The 19,377-nt window shown below is 39.9% G+C and overlaps 1 protein-coding gene across 2 annotated transcripts in view; it reads right to left on the bottom strand.

The window, feature by feature from the left end:
- Positions 1–19,377, bottom strand: part of SPOCK3 (SPARC (osteonectin), cwcv and kazal like domains proteoglycan 3) — a 585,104-nt gene that overhangs the window by 161,223 nt on the left and 404,504 nt on the right. For both annotated transcript variants that reach the window (XM_075347291.1, XM_075347286.1), the window contains exon 5: positions 11,845–11,971. In XM_075347291.1, the coding sequence (XP_075203406.1) occupies positions 11,845–11,971 (127 nt within the window). The remainder of the gene's footprint in view (positions 1–11,844; positions 11,972–19,377) is intronic.

The raw sequence follows: 19,377 nt of genomic DNA, 5'->3' as shown, positions 1-19,377 counted from the left end.
TGACGTCACTGTGACGCTGCACGAACCGCCCCCTTAGAAAGGAGGCGGTTCGCCAGCCAGAGCGACATCGCAGGACAGGTAAGTCCGTGTGACCGGTGTAAGCGAGGTTGTACGCCACGGGCAGCGATTTGTCGTGTCACACAACCGATGGGGGCGGGTGCGATCGCTTGCGATCTCGCTAGCGAGATCTCAGTGTGTAAAGTACCCTTTATTGGTTTGCACAAAATCACAGAGGCTTGTCTGATTTTGATCCAAATAATGCAAGTCTATGGATCCATGAAGAAATTGGAAGTTCTCAGATGCCATCTATCTGCTGTCCATTTTTTTAATGAGTATTTGTTAGAAGAAACCTCCTTCCATTTTTCTTTTTTTCATCTGAGAAAAAATGATGAAACTCTGACATAACTCTTATAACAAAAACTGACACTGACTGACCTGATGAAACACGGACTGTTATTGTGTACATGAAGACTTGGTGACGTGTGAATGAGCCCTTTATTAGGTCGGGTTCACACAAGTGTATTTTTGGCTGAGTGCTGTAGAGTGGAGAGGCTGAAGAAGATGCACATGATAGAAGAAGGGCAAAAGAAGAGGTGTGGAGGACAGGAAGGAGGAAAAGGGAGAGGTGACCATTATTATTATTTGCTGCTTGCCTGGTATTCCACAACCCAGCAAAATGGTAACCGCAGCTACCTGCCATTTTACTGAATTTGCACAGAGCAAACTGCAAAAAATTCCATATTCTGTAGAATAGGAATTTTCAACTAATCATAGGAGAATTCAATTTAATTAGAAAAAAAATTGCTCATCTCTAATGTCCATGGCTATTTTTTTATGATTCTTTACTAGAGGCCAATTAATTATTCTTTATAGTGCAACTTACCCCGACATGCACACACCATTAAAAAAAAAGTATAAAATGTGCCATGACTATAACTTTTACTTTCATAACCCTGAACTACCGGTATATAATAGGTAAATTATACTGCTAACACTAGATACAGGTTGTACGATAACAACAGAAAACTCTTTGAACTAAAAACTCATTTGTGTTTGTTTACCATATATGTTACGCACATTGTCTAACATGCCATAAAGCACATCATTATTATAGCAGTATTATAGAAATGCAGACATAACTGGGGGTTTGAAACACTTCAACTGTTTCTTATAAGGCAAAACTAAATGAGTAAAGAAACGTGAAACTAATCTGTGGTGATATTTTTATGCTTATTGGGAAAGCAATACATCTTCAGAATCCACTGTTGTTTGCATTTGTACTTTGCACGCTGCGACATCGCTAGCCGATGATAGCGATGCCGAGCGCGATAGTACCCGCCCCGTCGCACATGCGATATCTTGAGATAGCTGCCGTAGCGAACATTATCGCTACGGCAGCTTCACACGCACTTACCTGCCCTGCGACGTCGCTTTGGTCGGTGACCCGCCTCCTTCCTAAGGGGGCGGGTCGTGTGGCGTCACAGCAACGTCACACGGCAGGTGGCCAATAGAAGAGGAGGGGCGGAGATGAGCGGGACGTAAATATCCCGCCCACCTCCTTCCTTCCACATTGGCGGTGGAGGCAGGTAAGGAGATGTTCCTCGCTCCTGCGGCTTCACACACAGCGATGTGTGCTGCCACAGGAATGAGGAACAACATAGTATCTCCTATTAATGCGACATTATGGAAATCTCCGACGCTACGCAGATCACCGATTTACGATGTTTTTTCGATCGTTTATCGGCGCATCTAGGCTTTACACGTTGCGACGTCGTTACCGGTGCCGGATGTGCGTCACTTTCGATTTGACCAAAACGATATCGCAGTAGCGATGTCGTAACGTGCAAAGTACCCCTACTTCTTTCAATCTAAATAATTCCAAATACAAGTATTGTCACGGTTTAGACATTGGGTCATGGAACCCGAAGAATTTAAGTGTAGTTTTGCACGGGATGTACACCAACATATAAGTAAAGATCATATCCTAAGTCTGGGGGTATTGAATTTAAAAGGTACATGTCAGTTCAGGCAACCAGCAGGTAGTTAACATACTTGCCACAATCTAGGATTGTTACCACTGGTCTGTTCTGAGTAACCTGACATATCCAGCTCTTTTACATCACTTAGCTTTGTTACAATATATCACAAAAGTGAGTACACCTTTCATCTTTTTGTAAATATTTTATTATATATTTTCATGGGCCAACACTGAAGATATGACACTTTGATACAATGTAAAGTAGTCAGTGTACAGCTTGTAAAAGTGTAAATTTGTTGTGCCCTCTAAATAACTCTACACACAGCCATTAATATCAAAACCACTGTCAACAAAAGTGAGTATACCCCTTAGTGAAAAAGGCCAAATTGTGTCCAATTAGCCATTTTCTCTCCTCAGTGTTAGGTGTCTCATTACTGTCACAAGGTATCAGGCATGAATGGACCAAGTGTGTTAAATTTGATGTTATTGCCCATACACTGTGTCATACTGGTCACTGGAAGTTCAGCATAGCACCCTATATCAAAGAATTCTCTGAGGAGCTGAAGAAAAGAATTGTTGCTCTATATAAAGTTGGCCTAGGCTATAAGAAGATTGCCAACACCGTGAAACTGAGCTGCAGCATGGTGTCCAAGACCATACAGTGATTACTCAAGACAGGTTACACTCAGAACAGGCCTCGCCATGATTGACTAAAGAAGTTGAGTGCACATGTTCAGCGTTATATCCAAAGGTTGTCTTTTCAAAATAGAAGTATGAATGCTGTCAGCATTGCTGCAGAGGTTAAAGAAATGTGGGGCCAACCGGTCAGTGCTCAGACCATGCACTGCACACTGCATTAAACTGGTCTGTATTAGAGTAATCCCAGAAGGAAGTCTCTTTTAAAGATGATGCACAAGAAAGCCCTCAAACCGTTTTCTCAAGACAAGCGGATTAAAGACATGGATTACTGCAACCTTTTCCTATGGTTTGATGAGACCAACATAAACTTATTTGGTTCAGATTGTGTCAAGCATGTATCAGTGGAATCCAGGTGAGGAGTACAAAGACAAGTGTGACTTACCTACAGTTAAGCATGGAGGTGGGAGTGTCATCAATTGGGGCTGCATGAAATCTGCTAGCTATGGGTTCACTGAGGGAACCATGAATACCAACATGTACTGTGACATAATGAAGCAGAGCATGATCCACTCCCTTTGGAATCTGGGAGGGAGGTATTCCAACATATAACAACCCCAAACACACCTCCAAGACAACCACTGCCTTGCTAAAAAAATAAGGGTAAAGGTGCTGGACTGGCCTGGCATGTCTCCATACCTATACCCTATTGAGCATCTGTGGGGTATACTCAAAAAGAAGGTGGAAGAGCACAAGGTTTCTAATATCGACCATGTCCGTGATTTCGTTATGGAGGATGGAAGAGAATGTCAGTGTCAACATGTGAAGCTCTAGTGAACTCCATGCCCAAGAAAGTTAAGCCTGTGCTTGAAAATAATGGTGGCCACACAAAATATTGTCACTTTAGGTACAGATTGGCAATTTTTGTACTCATTTTTGTTGCCAGCGGTTTTAGCATTAATAGTAGTTTGTTGAGTTATTTAGAGGACACATTAAAATTACACTGTTAAACAAGCTGTACACTGACTACATTGAATCTTCAGTGTTGTCCCATGAAAAGATGAAATAACATATTTACAAAAATGTGAGGGGTGCATTCACTTTTGTGATTTACTGTACATCGCTCAACTTTGCTAATCAGTTGAAAATTGCTACGTTGAATCTCCTGTTATACCCAATGCTGCTACATCATTGATGGGTTCTGCTATTCATCTGACCATTTCTGCTTGGAGTCTCTTGATCTTCCCAGCCTGACCTCACTGGGCTCTAGTACACCACAGGTCAGTACTACCCTACACCTTGTCTTTACTCAACTTTCTAATATTGCTGGTCTTACTTGAACTCAAGAAAAACACAACTTTGCATCAATGTTGAACTCTCCTATGCTGCTGGTCAGTTCTGCATAAGACTTGGAAATAGTCTGCACAGCCACACTGCTGAATCTATTTTTTGCCACTATTTTAACTCTTTTTCATTATCCTTCCTTTGCTAGGTCTCTGTCTTCATTGTGGACTGCTATACTATTTCTCCAGTTGCTATCCAGGTACTATAGCCTCCATTGTTCTAACCAGATCACTTTGTGGCAGCAATGTCATCTGTCTGAACTGCACAACAACTTCTAATCCAACTCGACGACTTCAAGACAATTAATATCCATTTGTACTGGACAACAAAAGACTTTTGCTTTGTCTTTTTTCTCAATACATGGAAGGAAAGAGTTGAATGTCCCCACAAAAGTCATCTATAACAGCCTTAGCACACAAGTGAATTAACTATGCTAGAGTTCTTTGGGGAAATGGTGTTGGTGGAGTAATCCATAAAACAGGCTAGTCACTGTGGTGAACAGAGTTTAATGTCTAGCTAACATATAGGGTGCTTATGGTTTATTTTGGTTCTACAAACATTTTTTTAAAAAAATTGTTTCAATTCTCCATTCATGGCCTGTCAGCTGCCAAATCTGATATAACGCACATTTAATTACATAAGGATTAGCATTGGGCCAGTTATATGGCTCAAAATATTTCCATCATACCATGTGGCTACAATTGCCTTTACTGTGAAAGCGTTGCACTAAACAGTTCTCCAATTCAGAGAGGTGGACAAGCGGCAAGGCAGGAAGCCCTTCTACACGCTGCACTTGTTCCACACAGCCTCAGTATTTCAACTGGGTAAACAGAACTTGTCTGTTAGTACCAATAACTGTGATTAATTGCTAGGGCGTTATGAACATCAGCTTCTTCTGGAACCATTCATCTTCACAAGAGTGTGCTTGTGGGTGCTGCTTTCTTAATAAATGATTTTCCCAAAAAGTATTTACACACATGTTTTATGACGCCGTCAATCAAAATTAATTACTAACTTTAAATTGTGTAATACATTTATAAAATAAATTTTGCTAAACCTCCACCTTCAATGGAGATCTTTAACAGGGTGATCTAGAATTTATCTGAAGAGACTTTAACCATTGAATCAATATTTGTATAATTTATGAAAATTGCGTTATCACTGCATATCAACCATTAGGCAACAAAGTGATCTCTGTTTTAGAGCACTGCTGTAGTATTTTGTTCAGTATTTCGCATCAGTATTTACTAAGTCAAACCATGTAAGAAACAAGGAAATGTAATTAATGGAAAGATTTAGACATCTTCTTCGTCTTGGACCCAATCTTAAAATTTGGAGTACAGATACTAATGCATAATAATAACCTTCTAGAAAGTTTAAAGTTAGAGGTATAGATAAGTTCCAGTATTTTTATATTTGAAAAAATTATCATAGTGCAGGAATAATACAGATGTCTAAAATCAATGACGTTCAAAGCAACTGAAGGTTTCTTCATCTGTGTATCATCAACTTCACTGCAGTTGAAACATAACACCCAATTAAGGAGCTAATTTAACTTAAAAAATGAATTTTGTATGTGGGTTACCCTGGTTTTAACTCATTTACACTTTAATGCACATATACACTAATCACAAAAAGTTAGGTTATTTGGCTGTTGGGTGTAATTGATGTAAAATGTCAAAACAGCACTCTACGGTGATATTTTATCACAAAAGTAAGGCATTTAAGTAGAATCATGTGATCTAAAACAATTTATTGAAACAAAATCCAACAACTGTGGTTGGGTATACCCTCCAAAAAGAAAATATCTCAATAACTTGTTATGTGGCCTTGAGCATCAGTTGCTGACAACAATGTATCATGCTGTTCCCAAGTCAAGTTATTGTCTGCTGAGCTATGGCGCCCCACTTTTCTTGAAAGGCGGCCCTCATGACATTGAGGTTCTGGGGTACAGAGATATGAGCCTCTGCATGGCGACTCAACTTATTCTGTAAGTATTCTATGGGATTCAGCTCTGGAGAAAGTGTGGGCCACTACACTTGAGGGACCCCAGTCTCCAGCATCCGTTCCCTAATGATGCAGCATTGATGGGCAGGAGCATTGTCAGTCATGAAGATGAAATTAGGCTAGTGCAGTTCATGTAGAGGAGCAATGATTGGATTATTGATGGTGTTCCAGTAGTAAGTAGGGCTTTTCATTGTACCATTCACAAAGGCTGATGCATAGCACTCTCCTTGATGTCTCTAACATGTTGGTGGCCATCATTTCATTTTTTTTTTGGACTACTCTTCTTTTGCAAACTGCTCCAGGTCTCTCATATTTGAATGGTGCCTTCTCCCAGCAGTAATTTTAATGTGAATTAGATGCAGAATCATTGCTGGCCACTTCAGAACTCTCCAGTTTCCATTCATTTCTTTCATTTCTGTGTGCTTCTTGAAGTATTTTTTGGTTCATTGTCTAAATGCAACAATCAAGTGTTTGGACGCAAACCCAGGTCTCTGACACTGGGCACTTCATTGCAACCCAAAATCCTTTGTCAATCTTCCAATTTCATGATGCCATGCACATAGTCAAGGCACACAGTGCCAAAAGCAGCAAAACAAGCCAAAATACTTTGGGAATCCATCATGTTTCACTTTAGGTACTGTGTTCTTTTCTTTGTAGGCCTCATTCCATTTTCAGTAAACAGTGGAATGATGTGGTTTACCAGAAAGCTCTATTGTGGTCTCAACCTTCTGCGAGACGCTTTCCTCGAAGGATTTTTGCTTACTCACACACACTTTGGCAAACTACAATCTAGCTTTTTATGACACTGTGTCAGAAGTGGAGTGCTCCTGGGTCTCTTGCCATAATGTTTCATTTCTTTCTAATGGCAACTAATAGTTTATGCTGACTCTGATGTACCCTGATCTTGCAATACAGCTTGAATTTCTTTGAAACTTGATTGGGGTTGCTTATCCACCATTTGGACTTTTATGTGTTGCAGCCTTTAAACAATTTTTCTCTACTGTCCACATCCAGGGAGATTAACCACAGTTCCATGGGTTGTAAACTTACTGATTATGGTGCGCATTTTGAACAAATGAACATAAAGATCTCTGGAGATGGGCTTGTAACCATGAGATTGCTTATATTTTTAATATTGGAGACTAGTATACCTGCAGTGGAGTGGCTCACACTTTCTAAAGACCTGAATCACATAGAAAAACCTATTGAATCACCTTGAAGGAGCTTGTAACTCTGTACCACAGAACCTCAGTGTGCAGAGGGATACCCTTCAACAAGAGTGGGATGCTATGCCTCAATAAGTCATTTGTGAACAGCATGAGACGTTGTTGTCAAGCTGCAATTGATACTCAAGGTCATATGACAAGTTATTGTGTAAATGTTTAACTCTGAAATGTTGCACGATTTCAGAAAAAAAAAAATAAACTTTAAAGGGAACCTGTCAGGTGCAATATGCACCCAGAATCACGAGCAGTTCTGGGTGCATATTAGTAATCCCTGTATACACTAGCATAAATAGACAGGTCTTTAGAAAAAGTATTTCTAAAGATCGTTACTTATATGCTAGTGATAACAGGGACTAGTCGCAAAGGCGTTAGCTCCCTTGGCTAGCTGGCCCACATAGCATGCTAGCACGCCTCTGTGGGCGTACTAACATGCTAATGAATGAGCAGCTTCACCGAACATAACTCACTCTTCATGGCGGCCGATGGAGGATGGAAATGCACTGCGCATGATCCATAGTCCCCTGGACTTCCGATCATGCTCACTAAAATTGATACCGGGTATGAGCTTCCCGGCTTCAGTGAGGTATAGTGCACATGACCAGAAGTCCAGATCATACGTAGTACGCATCCATCCTCCGCTGACCTCATAAAGATTGAGGTATGTGTGGCGTCGCTGCACATTCATTAGCATGTTAGTATGCCCACAGGGGCATGCTAAGGGGGTCGAGTAGCCAGGGGAAATCATGCCCTTGCAACAAGTCCCTGGCCTCATTAGCATATAATAAAATACTTTTTCTAAAGATCTGTTTATTTATGCAATAGTATACAGGGACTGCTAGGCAGGGATTACTAATATGCACCTAGAACTGCTCACAGTTGTGGGTGCATCTTGCACCTGACAGGTTCACTTTAATAGCTGTCTCTCCATGGGTGTATCGGGAGAGAACTATCACTAATGGCAACATGCAGGGAGATGCTGCTAGGGACCCACCTGTCTGACTACTTTCTCATGTAGCTTGGTTGCCGGAGCTATTTAAATTATGTTTTTCTCTAAAACACCACAGCCTCACAGAGTTAAACAGACATGGCTGAAATTGGAAGTCTGATACTTGAGGCCCATTGATCTAGCAGCATGTTTTATGTATCTGCTGCCCATTAACATGTTAATTAGAATGAATTAAAAAAAAAAAGTTCCCAAAATACTTTTTCTATTGTATGTGCCACTTTCCAAAAATTTTACTTAAAAGTGGTCAAAAGGTCATATGTTCCAGAAATTGGTTCCACTCAAAACTCCATCTCGTCACAAACAAATGCTATCACACAGCAACCCTAAAAGAGAATTATAAAATTATTAAAATTTATAAATTAAATTATTATTAAAAAAATGTGTGGCTCTGATTTCTTTATCATGGTGCAGTTATAGTAGAGAAGGATAGAACATGAATAAAACTTCAAAAATTTGGTGTCATCATAATCAAGGAAACCCACAGAATAAATTTAGCATTAAATTTGTGTAGGATGTGAATAGCGTAAAATTTAAAACATCAAAAAGCAACAGCGATTTCTCCTTACAAAAAGTTAATAAAGATTTGGCAATTAGTTAAATGTATCTCAAAATGGTGCCCCTGAAAAATACAATTAATTTCACAAAAATAGAAGCAAATAGCTATGCCCTAGAAAAAATAAAAATAATATGGCTCCTGGTACAAGACAATAAACAAAATGCTATGTCCTTAAGGTGTTACCGTGTCCCCACAACCTGCATACAACCAAAGCTCTATTGCATAAACATTGCTCATGAGAATATACCATCTAATAATATTGAAATATGTGATATAATTCAAAAGAAGAAATCATAAAATGATATATCTACATGAAAACACACAGCACAGCCCTTATTTACTATGAGCAACCTTAGGCCAATAACTGTAACCAAGGGATTATTTGACATTGGCTTCTGCTGGATAGTCCAATGAGGACCAGTAGTGTTAAGTTAGAAATTGCAGGGCTGAAAAAAAAAATCTTAATTTTTGAGGCTGTAATTCTCCCAGAAGCCATCTAATAGGTTGACTTTCAATTAGACCATTGGCATTTCAGTTTTAAACATTTTGATATAACTTACACCCAAAAGATTTATAAAGAATTGTCCAGTCTCAGAAGAAAAGTCTGAAATCACTCGATTTGACTGCATACTGTCTAATCACCACAGTGTACAATTCGTACACGGTCACAATTTCCATGAAGTCCCTTTACATAAATGCAGTTTGCATATTTGCAGCCACATGCTGACAAAATTCTTATGCTTCTCCAGTGGTGTACCTTGGGTGAGGCATACGAGGCATTTTCACCAGGCGCAGCTGGCAGCATGGTGCTGTTTGGACACCTGATATGGCGATCAGAGGTGTCTTACAGAAAGTTATATTTTGCTACACCCAAGAATGGGATTCAGACTGACAGCCAGCTCACGGAAGGTGTAAAATGTTCTCTGCTAGCATTCAAATGCACTTCAGTTTTTTGGATACAAGTACTATTGAAGCCCTGATTGCTGGCACTTTTGGGTCAAGGCAACGTTAGTAGCGTGATCAGGTCACATGATTACGCTGCTTATGTCATTTCTGCACCAGAGTGGATATGTTCGGAAGCAAGGTGAGAATGACAAAAGACAGTTTGGCAAGGAGAGAGGAGGGTTGAATGTGTGAGAGAACAGTATGGTAAGGGGGCTGGGAATCTGTGAGGAGACAGTAAGGGCAGAGGGGGAAGTGAAAAAAGGCAGTATAGGGAGGAAGATTATGTGAGGAGACAGTATAAAGGGAGAAATGGGAGAAATGTGTGAGGAGACAGTTTAGGGGAAAAAGGTATGCAAGAGCACAATATGAAGACTGGGTAGTGTGGGTGGCAGTATTAAGAGGGGTCAGCAAGGGCAACAGTGTGATAACTAAAAGTATGTTGGGGACAGTACGTAGTGATGGGAGGTTTAAAAATCGATACAAAATAGAGAATGGCAGTATAGTGTGAACATAGTGTGAGGGGCAATATGAGAGGAGTTCAAGTATGGAAAAGAGAGGACAGTATGGAGGCCTTATACCATAAGAGGAAACATCTGGGGGTCATATTTTGCACAGGGAGCACATTGACAGGTAATTATTCAAAGGCACAGCATAGGGCAGGTATTTTATTTTGAGGAGAATTATAGGAAATCTGCTATTCTTAAGGGCACCATGTTGGGATGTACTGCAGAAGATCGGAGAAGATGGAAGTCTGAAAAGATAAGCTGTGGATGTGAAAAGTCACCATGACGCCTGGACAAAATGGAAAAAAAAAGAAAGAGATTGACTATAGTCAGAATATATTAAATTTATAAGGTATCTGGATGTAAATATTTATTTGTGATACTGACTGCATCTCACCAAGACTGTGGTTCCTGTATAGTCTACAATCTCATGATGGCAGGTAATAACGCTCAGCATCACCTTCCATTACTAAGAAAATACTTGGTTTAGGAGATACAATTGTATATGGGGCTGACCTGACACTGCAACTGATAGTTGTAATAAAGTTGGTGCTGAGTTCATGTATTTATGTTTTTTCTGGTGATGCATTTCTGTATTGATGGTGATCCTGGTGATGTATTTGTGTACCGACTGTGACTCTAGTTATGAATTCCTGTACTGATGGTGTTTTTGGTGATGGATTTCTGTACTGTTGACGGATCTGGTTCTGTATTCATACACTTATTGGTTCTGATCCTGTTTACCTAAAATTCCATATCTGGCTGTGTTAATAAAGCATTGTGCCATTTGACAAGTTAAGGATTACTATATCTGTATTTATCTTAGGAGCATTGATTATAAAATTAAGTATTGTAGCATGTCTTACCCTACCAACATATATTGTATTCACTGTCAGGATCCCGCTTTGATTGTCATTTCCAGCAGTCATCACATGACCACTCATGATGGATTTTCATACTTACTCTCACGTGCTGAATAGCTTGCCTTCCTGCTTTTCTAAATGAAGAAGTTTCTGTATTTTATCACTGAACACTGAGAGAATCAGAAAATCAGCTAGTCAACAAGTGACTGTAAGCATGCAAATTGCATATGAGTGGTCAGATGATGACTACTCAAACCATTAAGGCTGTGTATAGAAAGGGCTTCAAACTGAATTTTTCCCTTGGTGCATGAAAACTTAGAAGACTCACCTTAATCAAGTCTAGGTGACACGGGACCATAAGTATACAGATCACATATATATGGTGATGTAACTGCTCATCTTTGAGGGGAATACAGGGAAATTGTGGCACTGCACAAGTCAATTAGCAGTCAAATAGAGTGACTACAAACTTGTCTTCTAAGGCGGGACAAGTCTTTTAAAGATCTGGAACCTAAAAAGTTCATAATTGTACAGTAAATCCTTAATAGTATATCATTATTATCCTAAAAATCTTTCATTAGCCAGTTTCCTCTACCATTGAATCCTCAAATATTGAGACCACTACATTTAATATATATATATATATATATATATATATATATATATATATATATATATATAGAGAGAGAGAGAGAGAGAGAGAGAGAGAGAGAGAGAGAGAGAGAGAAAAGAGGGTAATACATTTATTCTAGGAATGATGTAGTGTAATTTATATCTTACCTTAGATAAATATGAATGGCCATCTGACCCACATACAGGATTTGTATAAGCTGCTGGACATTGCTTGCAACTAGAAGCAAGTGGAACACCTCTCCAGTACTTATAGCTTAATCCAGCTTCTTTCATGCTGTAATAAAATAGTCTTTATTAATTTTGTGAAACAGATTATAAACCTTTTATTCACTTTTATTAACATTTCTACAACACAGCATTAGAGATAGTGAATTGATTCAATGCAAATCAAAATTGTGATGAATATTTAGGAATTTTCTGAATCCAGAGAATGCAATTGTCAATTCACTTTGCGTGAATCGTGTAAAATACTCACCACTGTTTTACAGATTGCAGAAGATTGTATCATATTATAGAACACGACATACCAGATTGTTTTGTTTATAATTTTTATCAATTTCATTAGAATTTATTTACATACCTGATACTTTCATAACATGCTATACACCGCTGTGAAAAAACCCATCCATTCTGCGATGCGGACGTCATCAAAATTCCAAGCTGCAGTTAGAATCTCGATATCGGTTGTCCATGTGTACACAAGCGCTGCAGTGGAATGAACAGAAGGGCGGAGGCGCTAACCAGTCAGGGAAGAACATCTACAGTTACCTTTTCCTCAAGCCTCTTGGAACCGCAGAGCTTGTGTGCATATGGAAAACCCACTCTGAGATTCTAATTGCAGCCTGGAAGTTTGTTGAAGCCCACATAGCAGTATGGTTGTTTTTATTTTACAGTGGTGATTATAATGTTATTAAAGTATCACAGAATTAAATGTATACGGCTGAAATATAAAGTGATAAAAACTATAACAAAAATTATCTAATGGGATGTTTTCTATAATATGGAAACCATTTTTAAGCTTTAGGACCAGTCTTTGCTGATGACACCAAATTATGTAGGATATTAAAAACCGACCCTGATTGTACAATTTTAAAAAACGATCTGGAGAAGATTTCAGAATGGACAGACACTTGGCAAATGAGATTTAATGTTGATAAATGTAAAGTAATGCACCTAGGACAGAGTAATTCTATTGCTGCATATACATTAAATGGTAGTAAACTCGGGACTACAGAACAGGAGAAAGACTTGGGTATTCTGCTTACAAATAAGCTGAGCAGCAGTATTCAATGTCAAGCAGCAGCTGCAAAAGCAAACAAGATTTTAGGGTGTATAAAAAGAGAGAATATATCCCGTGATCACAATGTATTGTTACCCCTTTATAAGTCACATGTAAGGCCACATCTGGAATATGGGATATAATTTTGGGCTCCACCTTTTAAAAAGGATATTCAGAATTTAGAGTCAGTTCAAAGGCGGGCAACTATATTATTACAAGGAATGGAAGGATTCCCGTTCGGTGATTGGATTTGTTTAGGTTAGAAAAAAGACATCTCAGAGAAGATCTCATTTATATATAAATACTCCTGCACATGCGTGGCACCTTTGGTAAAGGGAACGTTGTTTGTCAGTCATTGGTGTGCAGGGATGGTTGCACACTTCCGGATTATAGGGATCTGGTTAATTTTCAATGCTGGGTATACACTTCCAGTGCGCAAGTCACAGCTGCCACAACAGGTGTTGCACATAATAAGGTATTTAGCGATTATTTTTTGACATAAAAAGCAGCTTTTTGCTGCATATATTCATGCCCCATTTTTCCCTGAAGAAGCTGCCACTAGGGTAGCGATACGCATTGGGTGGGTTGTTTTGGTTTCCTTCTTAATGATAGGTATTCTACCTTACACCTGGGACTTCCTCTGGATTGGTATACTTCCATTCGATTTTTACAGAATTAATATTTTCTGATTTCCATCTGTTTTGTGCTTGCAATTTATTGTATCTGTATCTATAACTGTGTTTGCTGCTTAGCATTTCCTAGCGTGCTATTATCCTGCATGCAGCCTTACTTGCTGCTTTATGTCATTGTCACTTTATATGAACTTTTTTGTGTGGCTTCATGCTTGCAATATTGCTGCTTTTTTGAAAGTGTATGATGCATTTCCCATAGGTAGTATGAAATTTCTTTAAGGGGGAAATCTGGGGTTTATTATGCCTTATTGTATGCAAACCCCAGTATGTTTGATCACTTTTGGAGTGTTTTAAATCTTTTTAACATGTTTTCTGGTGTTTTTTCTCAATAAAATATTTTATATTTTGAGAAATATTTTGTGATCTCATTTGTTACAAACCTTCTTTTTCTTTGTTGTGATTCCAACCAATAACAGATGTTGTCTGGGGCGGGGTCTGACTGCAGCCAATAAGAGATGTCGGTGAGTGATGAAAGCAGTGAATATGGATCAGGGATAATCTGCGGGATCAGTTACAGCCGCGCTGGAGACTCAGTAAGTATGTCCAGCTGAATTTTCTTTCTTTTACAGCCCCACTACACCATTTTACAACACATAAATTTGGCCTTCCATTCAACTCAAAGGGCTTGGTATGTTTAATGAACTGATCAGGAGGCTCTATAAGGATTGGCAAACCAAAGTTTGAAAGGTTTGCTCATCTCTACTCCTTACATGTTGTGAAAGTAACTAGCCATCTTTCCCTCCAGGTGGCAGAGACATGGTGCTTGCTTCATCTTCATGCTTCATGGTGCAGTAAATAACACTTCACCACAAAGTACATGTACGGCACAGTGCATAAAGGGGTTAAATATGTCCTGAAATATGTTTTCTCAGTTCTGTGTAATATAGAATGCATGTAAGTGTATACATTTATATGCAGCAGATTTATTATAGACATTTCAGTAAATATAAATTAATTTGATCAATATGATTTTGGTTGTTTCAGTAGAAAGCGTATGGTTTTTTAAGTGCCATTTAGGCGAATAAACCATTCTTAAAGTTTCTGCAACAAATCTTCAGAATTAATTCTTAGGGAAGATCTAGGTTTAGATGAGATAATGTAACTACTGTAAATAAGTTCAGTAAAAATATATATTTTTTTAATATTATATCATCTACATTTAAATTCTATATATATATATATATATATATATATATATATATATATATATATATATGCGTGTGTGTGTTTTAGGCACAGTTGCATCCTAACAATCTAATTTGCTAAAATAATCCTCTTGAGCCAAAATTGATTTATGTTAACACAGTCACAGTATATCCCAAAAATGAGTACACCTCTCAGAGTTTTGTAAATATTTTATGATATCTCTACATGGGACAACACTAAAGATATGACACAAAATACTATAAAGAATAAAAAAATACCACCATGCTGAAGGATGTGCTGAATCTGGCTTCAGATTTAGCACCATTGTTGAGCTCAAGACATTCTATATGTGTGATGTTAAGATTAATAAATCCTTAAAAATTTAAATTCACTCAGTTAGTATAATTTAAAAAATAACTGATTCACAGCAAATCAATTTCCAGTGAATTGCAATACTGCCAATCATCGAGTTTCTTAAAAAAGAAACTGCATAACACTTTTAAGACTTAATAGATTTGTATCCAACCCCTTTCAAGCTATTTAACAAAAATACAGCCTTGGTCATTTTAAAATGACTTCACCATAGAAACAGAAAGTAAAGGTAGTAATAAACAGCCCAACGTGACATCTCTTGTAACATGTATGGTAACCCGGTAGTTAAACCAACAACCCATTTCAGCTTGTCAGTTAGTAATTGTGATCAGGCAGACCATTCTGTTAGAACGCTGACAAAAAATGAAGGTGTCACTGTCAGAGATCATATCATTCTGCTGTGACTGAACTGAGTGATCCAGTGATACACTGGATATTAAAATTAGAGAATAACACACAATGTCCTAAATATTAAAATCATTGTGTAGTCCTATGTGAATATCCTAACATGAGTAAATTAGCAGAGTTTTAAGCTTATTTCATAAATTGAATTTCTTCAAAAGCACATAATAAAATTGTAAATGATATAAATGTAAAAGAACACTGATCAGCATTAGAGAACGATTTCAGATACCTGCAAGTTATTGTTAATCTGTCACCTGGTGCAAATTTCCTTACTTATCTGATAAATCCTATGTAACTGGCAGCCTAATTTTCCAGTTTGCACTGACTGCTAAAATGGTGTGCCGTTCCAAAGTGACTGAAACACTCTGGCAGCAGGTTATAAAGCTGAAGGCCCAAGGGGTGACACTATCATCCATAGCAAGAGAAGTTGGTCATTCCAAGTCTGTGATTTTGAGAATATTGCTTCTTTACAACATCACAAACTCTTTCAAGTCCCCCAAGAAGGCTGGTCACCTTCAAAAAACAAATGCAAGAAAGAACAGGATAATGCAGAGGATCTCCATGGGTAATCGTTTCAACATTGCAGCTGGAATTGCCTGCCAGTTCAGCACTGAACAGGGTATGGATCTGTCTCGTCATATGGATCTTTTGTAAAACACTGTTCTAGTAGCATGGTGTACCCCTTATAAAAAAAAACTTCAAATGTTGGTTAAAGTAGATTACATTATGTCTGAAAAATCCAAGTGATCATACATTGTTCTTTGATCTCCAGTTTCTTTGTTAATGGCTTCAACTTCCTCTTCACTTTTGAGAGACAAAGGAGGTCTAATGGGATCTTTTTTTGGTAGTATTACTGGTGCCAGTGATGGTTGTGATGAAGTTGCTGTTGATAGCAGTCTCATATTCTTAGCTGTGTTTTGATTTGTTTTTCTTTTACACCACACCATCCATCCTCATTGCTTTTTTTTCCAGTACATTTTGTACAAGACTATGATTAACTTTTGATCATTTTTTCAACCCCAAATATTCAACCCGTGCCAAAAATGCAAAAGTAAAAAATGTTAGGTAGGTAGGTACACATACAGAAAGCAAAATGTTGCAGCAGTCTACAGTATAGGTGTGAAGTTAATGATTGTCAAATTTGACTTGTAAGGCAGGTATTAAAAAACTGACATGCAAAGTTAAATGATTATTTTTTTCTATGTAACAAAATTCAACCCTCTAACCAAAAATGATGCAATAAGACATGCTAGGCAGCTACACAATCAAAAGATCAGAACCTGCAACAGGCCACAGCAGTGTTGCAGAATTTATGAATGTAAAGAAGATAGCTGCAGTTAAATGTTTGGATTTGAGATAAATTTTCTTTTGTGTTGTTAAAAAACAACTATTCCCTTCTTCACAAAGTAGATTAAGCAAGACATGTCAAAACACAGTACATTAGTCTATAACAAGCATGCACAATATTTCTGATGACTCTAATTTGATATTACATTTTCTTCAAAAAAGATTGTGCTAACTTATTTCTGCTTTGTAGTGCATTAAGAATGGAAAAAAATCACTAATTATTCACTTAGTCAAGCACTGCTGTTGTCACTAGAGTTGAGCAAGTACCTAACTATTCATACTCGCAATAATCATAACAAGTACTGTCTAATATTCGTGTATTCATTCCAAATAGCGTGTGTGTCACAAACCACCGGGGGGGGTCACTCAGAAATCCCCCGCGCTGGCTACCAGTACGTCACAATCGGGGGGTAACAAGTGGGGGTCACCCCTCCTTTATACCTCCCGACCGACAGACAGAGCACGTGACGCGCTCTCTAGCGCCCCTCTTATAGTCAGGCCAATTATGGAATTGCCCGACCATAAGCCAGGAGGCCGCTATACTACTTATGCCGATTATTGAAGGGTCCCCGGTGAGAGTAAGGTATATATTCCCCCGACCTCCGCGGGCGGAATATATAAAATCTCCCCGAATCTCACTGGCCTCCCCACAATAATCCTTGGCACAACTCGCTGCCACCAACCGCTTCACGGTAACTATTAGCCGAACACACAGACGTGGGATTCAAGATCGAGATAACAGAACAGCCCAAGATTAATTATATAATTTAATCAGCCTAAAGCACACTAGAACTACAATATATACAATAGGGAATCTACAGAATATACATATGTCAGAGTACAGTTACAATCAAAGCATGGGTTACAAACAGGCATACACAGTTCCAGCAGTTACCTTGTTGCGTCTGGCCACAGGGGGGTGCTGTAGACCAGGTTTCCAGGAACTCCCTCACAGGTCTTCCCAACCAGGCCCCCGAGCAGAAGAACACTGGAAAATGGCCGAAGTAGGGTTATCAACCTGGGCACATCCAGGTCCCCTCCTACCTTCGTGACCTCACAGGGAGCACTGCTCCACCCCTGGCTTGAGTTATGGACAATATCCCAACATGGAATATGGGCCATAACTTTGCCTGGGAGCGTCGTAGGCGGACGCCAATGCTCTCATTGTGACAGTTATGAATTTAGCTACAGAACGAGGGGACTCATGACCTGTCTGCCAGTTCCCCATTGGCTGATATCACGCCTGGGGCATTTCCCAATGTCCTGCTCCCATAAAAAGGGTGTGCCGGCATCGTCCGCATGCGGGGACACCATTTTTATGGTTGCCATATTTATCGGAAATATGGCTTGCGAGATATGAACCATTTTTTACTGGAGTCGTTCTGTCTGGATACTTCCAGAGCCTTGCTAATTAGATAGCAGCTCCTACTACAGGGTGACGGCAGGGAGTCATCCTGTGTCCATTGTTCCCACACCACCTCATTTCCATATCACAGGACATGGCCATGGAGGTGTAAGTGGAACACTGAGAACAAGAAGGGAGGGGGGCACTGCCAGGGAGTGATGAGGGATTATGACTGGAGTCATAATTCATCTTCATATCCCGGGATTTGCCTCACACCTCCCCCCTTTTGAGGGCGCTAGGGGGCAGCACACTCCGGTGTTCCCCCGTGCGCCCGTCCGCGACCTCTCCTTGTCGGGACAGCCCGTCTGCGTTACCGTGGTCACGGCCCCTTTTGTGGCGAATGGTGAAGTTGTATTGCTGGAGCGCAAGGCTCCATCGCAACAATCGCCCATTCGTCCCAGAGACGGTGTGCAACCAGCTGAGGGGATTGTGGTCCGTCTCCACGATGAAGTGGCGCCCATATAGATAGGGTTGCAGACGCTGCAGGGCCCACACTATGGCCAGGCACTCCTTCTCCATCGTGGAATAGGCAACTTCCCTTGGTAACAGCTTCCTGCTCAGGTACAAGACTGGGTGCTCTTGGCTCGCAGAGTCCACCTGGCTGAGCACCGCACCGAGGCCGAAGTCACTGGCGTCGGTCTGTACTACAAACGGCCGCGTGAAGTCGGCTGCCTGTAGCACGGGCGGGCTGGACAGGGCGTCCTTTAGGGCCCGGAAGGCTGTCTCGCAGTCCATTGTCCAATCGACTGCAGAGGGCAGCTTCTTCTTGGTGAGGTCCGTCAAGGGCTTTGCCAGGCTACTATAGCATGGAACAAACCTCCTATAGTACCCAGCGGTCCCCAAGAAGGACATCACCTGCTTCTTGGTCCTGGGGGTGGGCCAGGATGCGATGGCTTCCACTTTCTCAGGCTCGGGCTTCAGTGTTCTCCCACCTACCCGGTGACCGAGGTACTGGACCTCGCTCATGGCCAGCTGACACTTTCCCGGCTTGATGGTCAAACCTGCCCGGTGGATCCGCCTGAGCACCTGTGCTA

This window comes from Anomaloglossus baeobatrachus, chromosome 1, assembly GCF_048569485.1.
Source record: "Anomaloglossus baeobatrachus isolate aAnoBae1 chromosome 1, aAnoBae1.hap1, whole genome shotgun sequence".
NCBI classification, from domain to species: domain Eukaryota; kingdom Metazoa; phylum Chordata; class Amphibia; order Anura; family Aromobatidae; genus Anomaloglossus; species Anomaloglossus baeobatrachus.
Note: the sequence above shows the minus strand (reverse complement) of the source record. Positions and strands in the feature narration are given on the sequence as shown.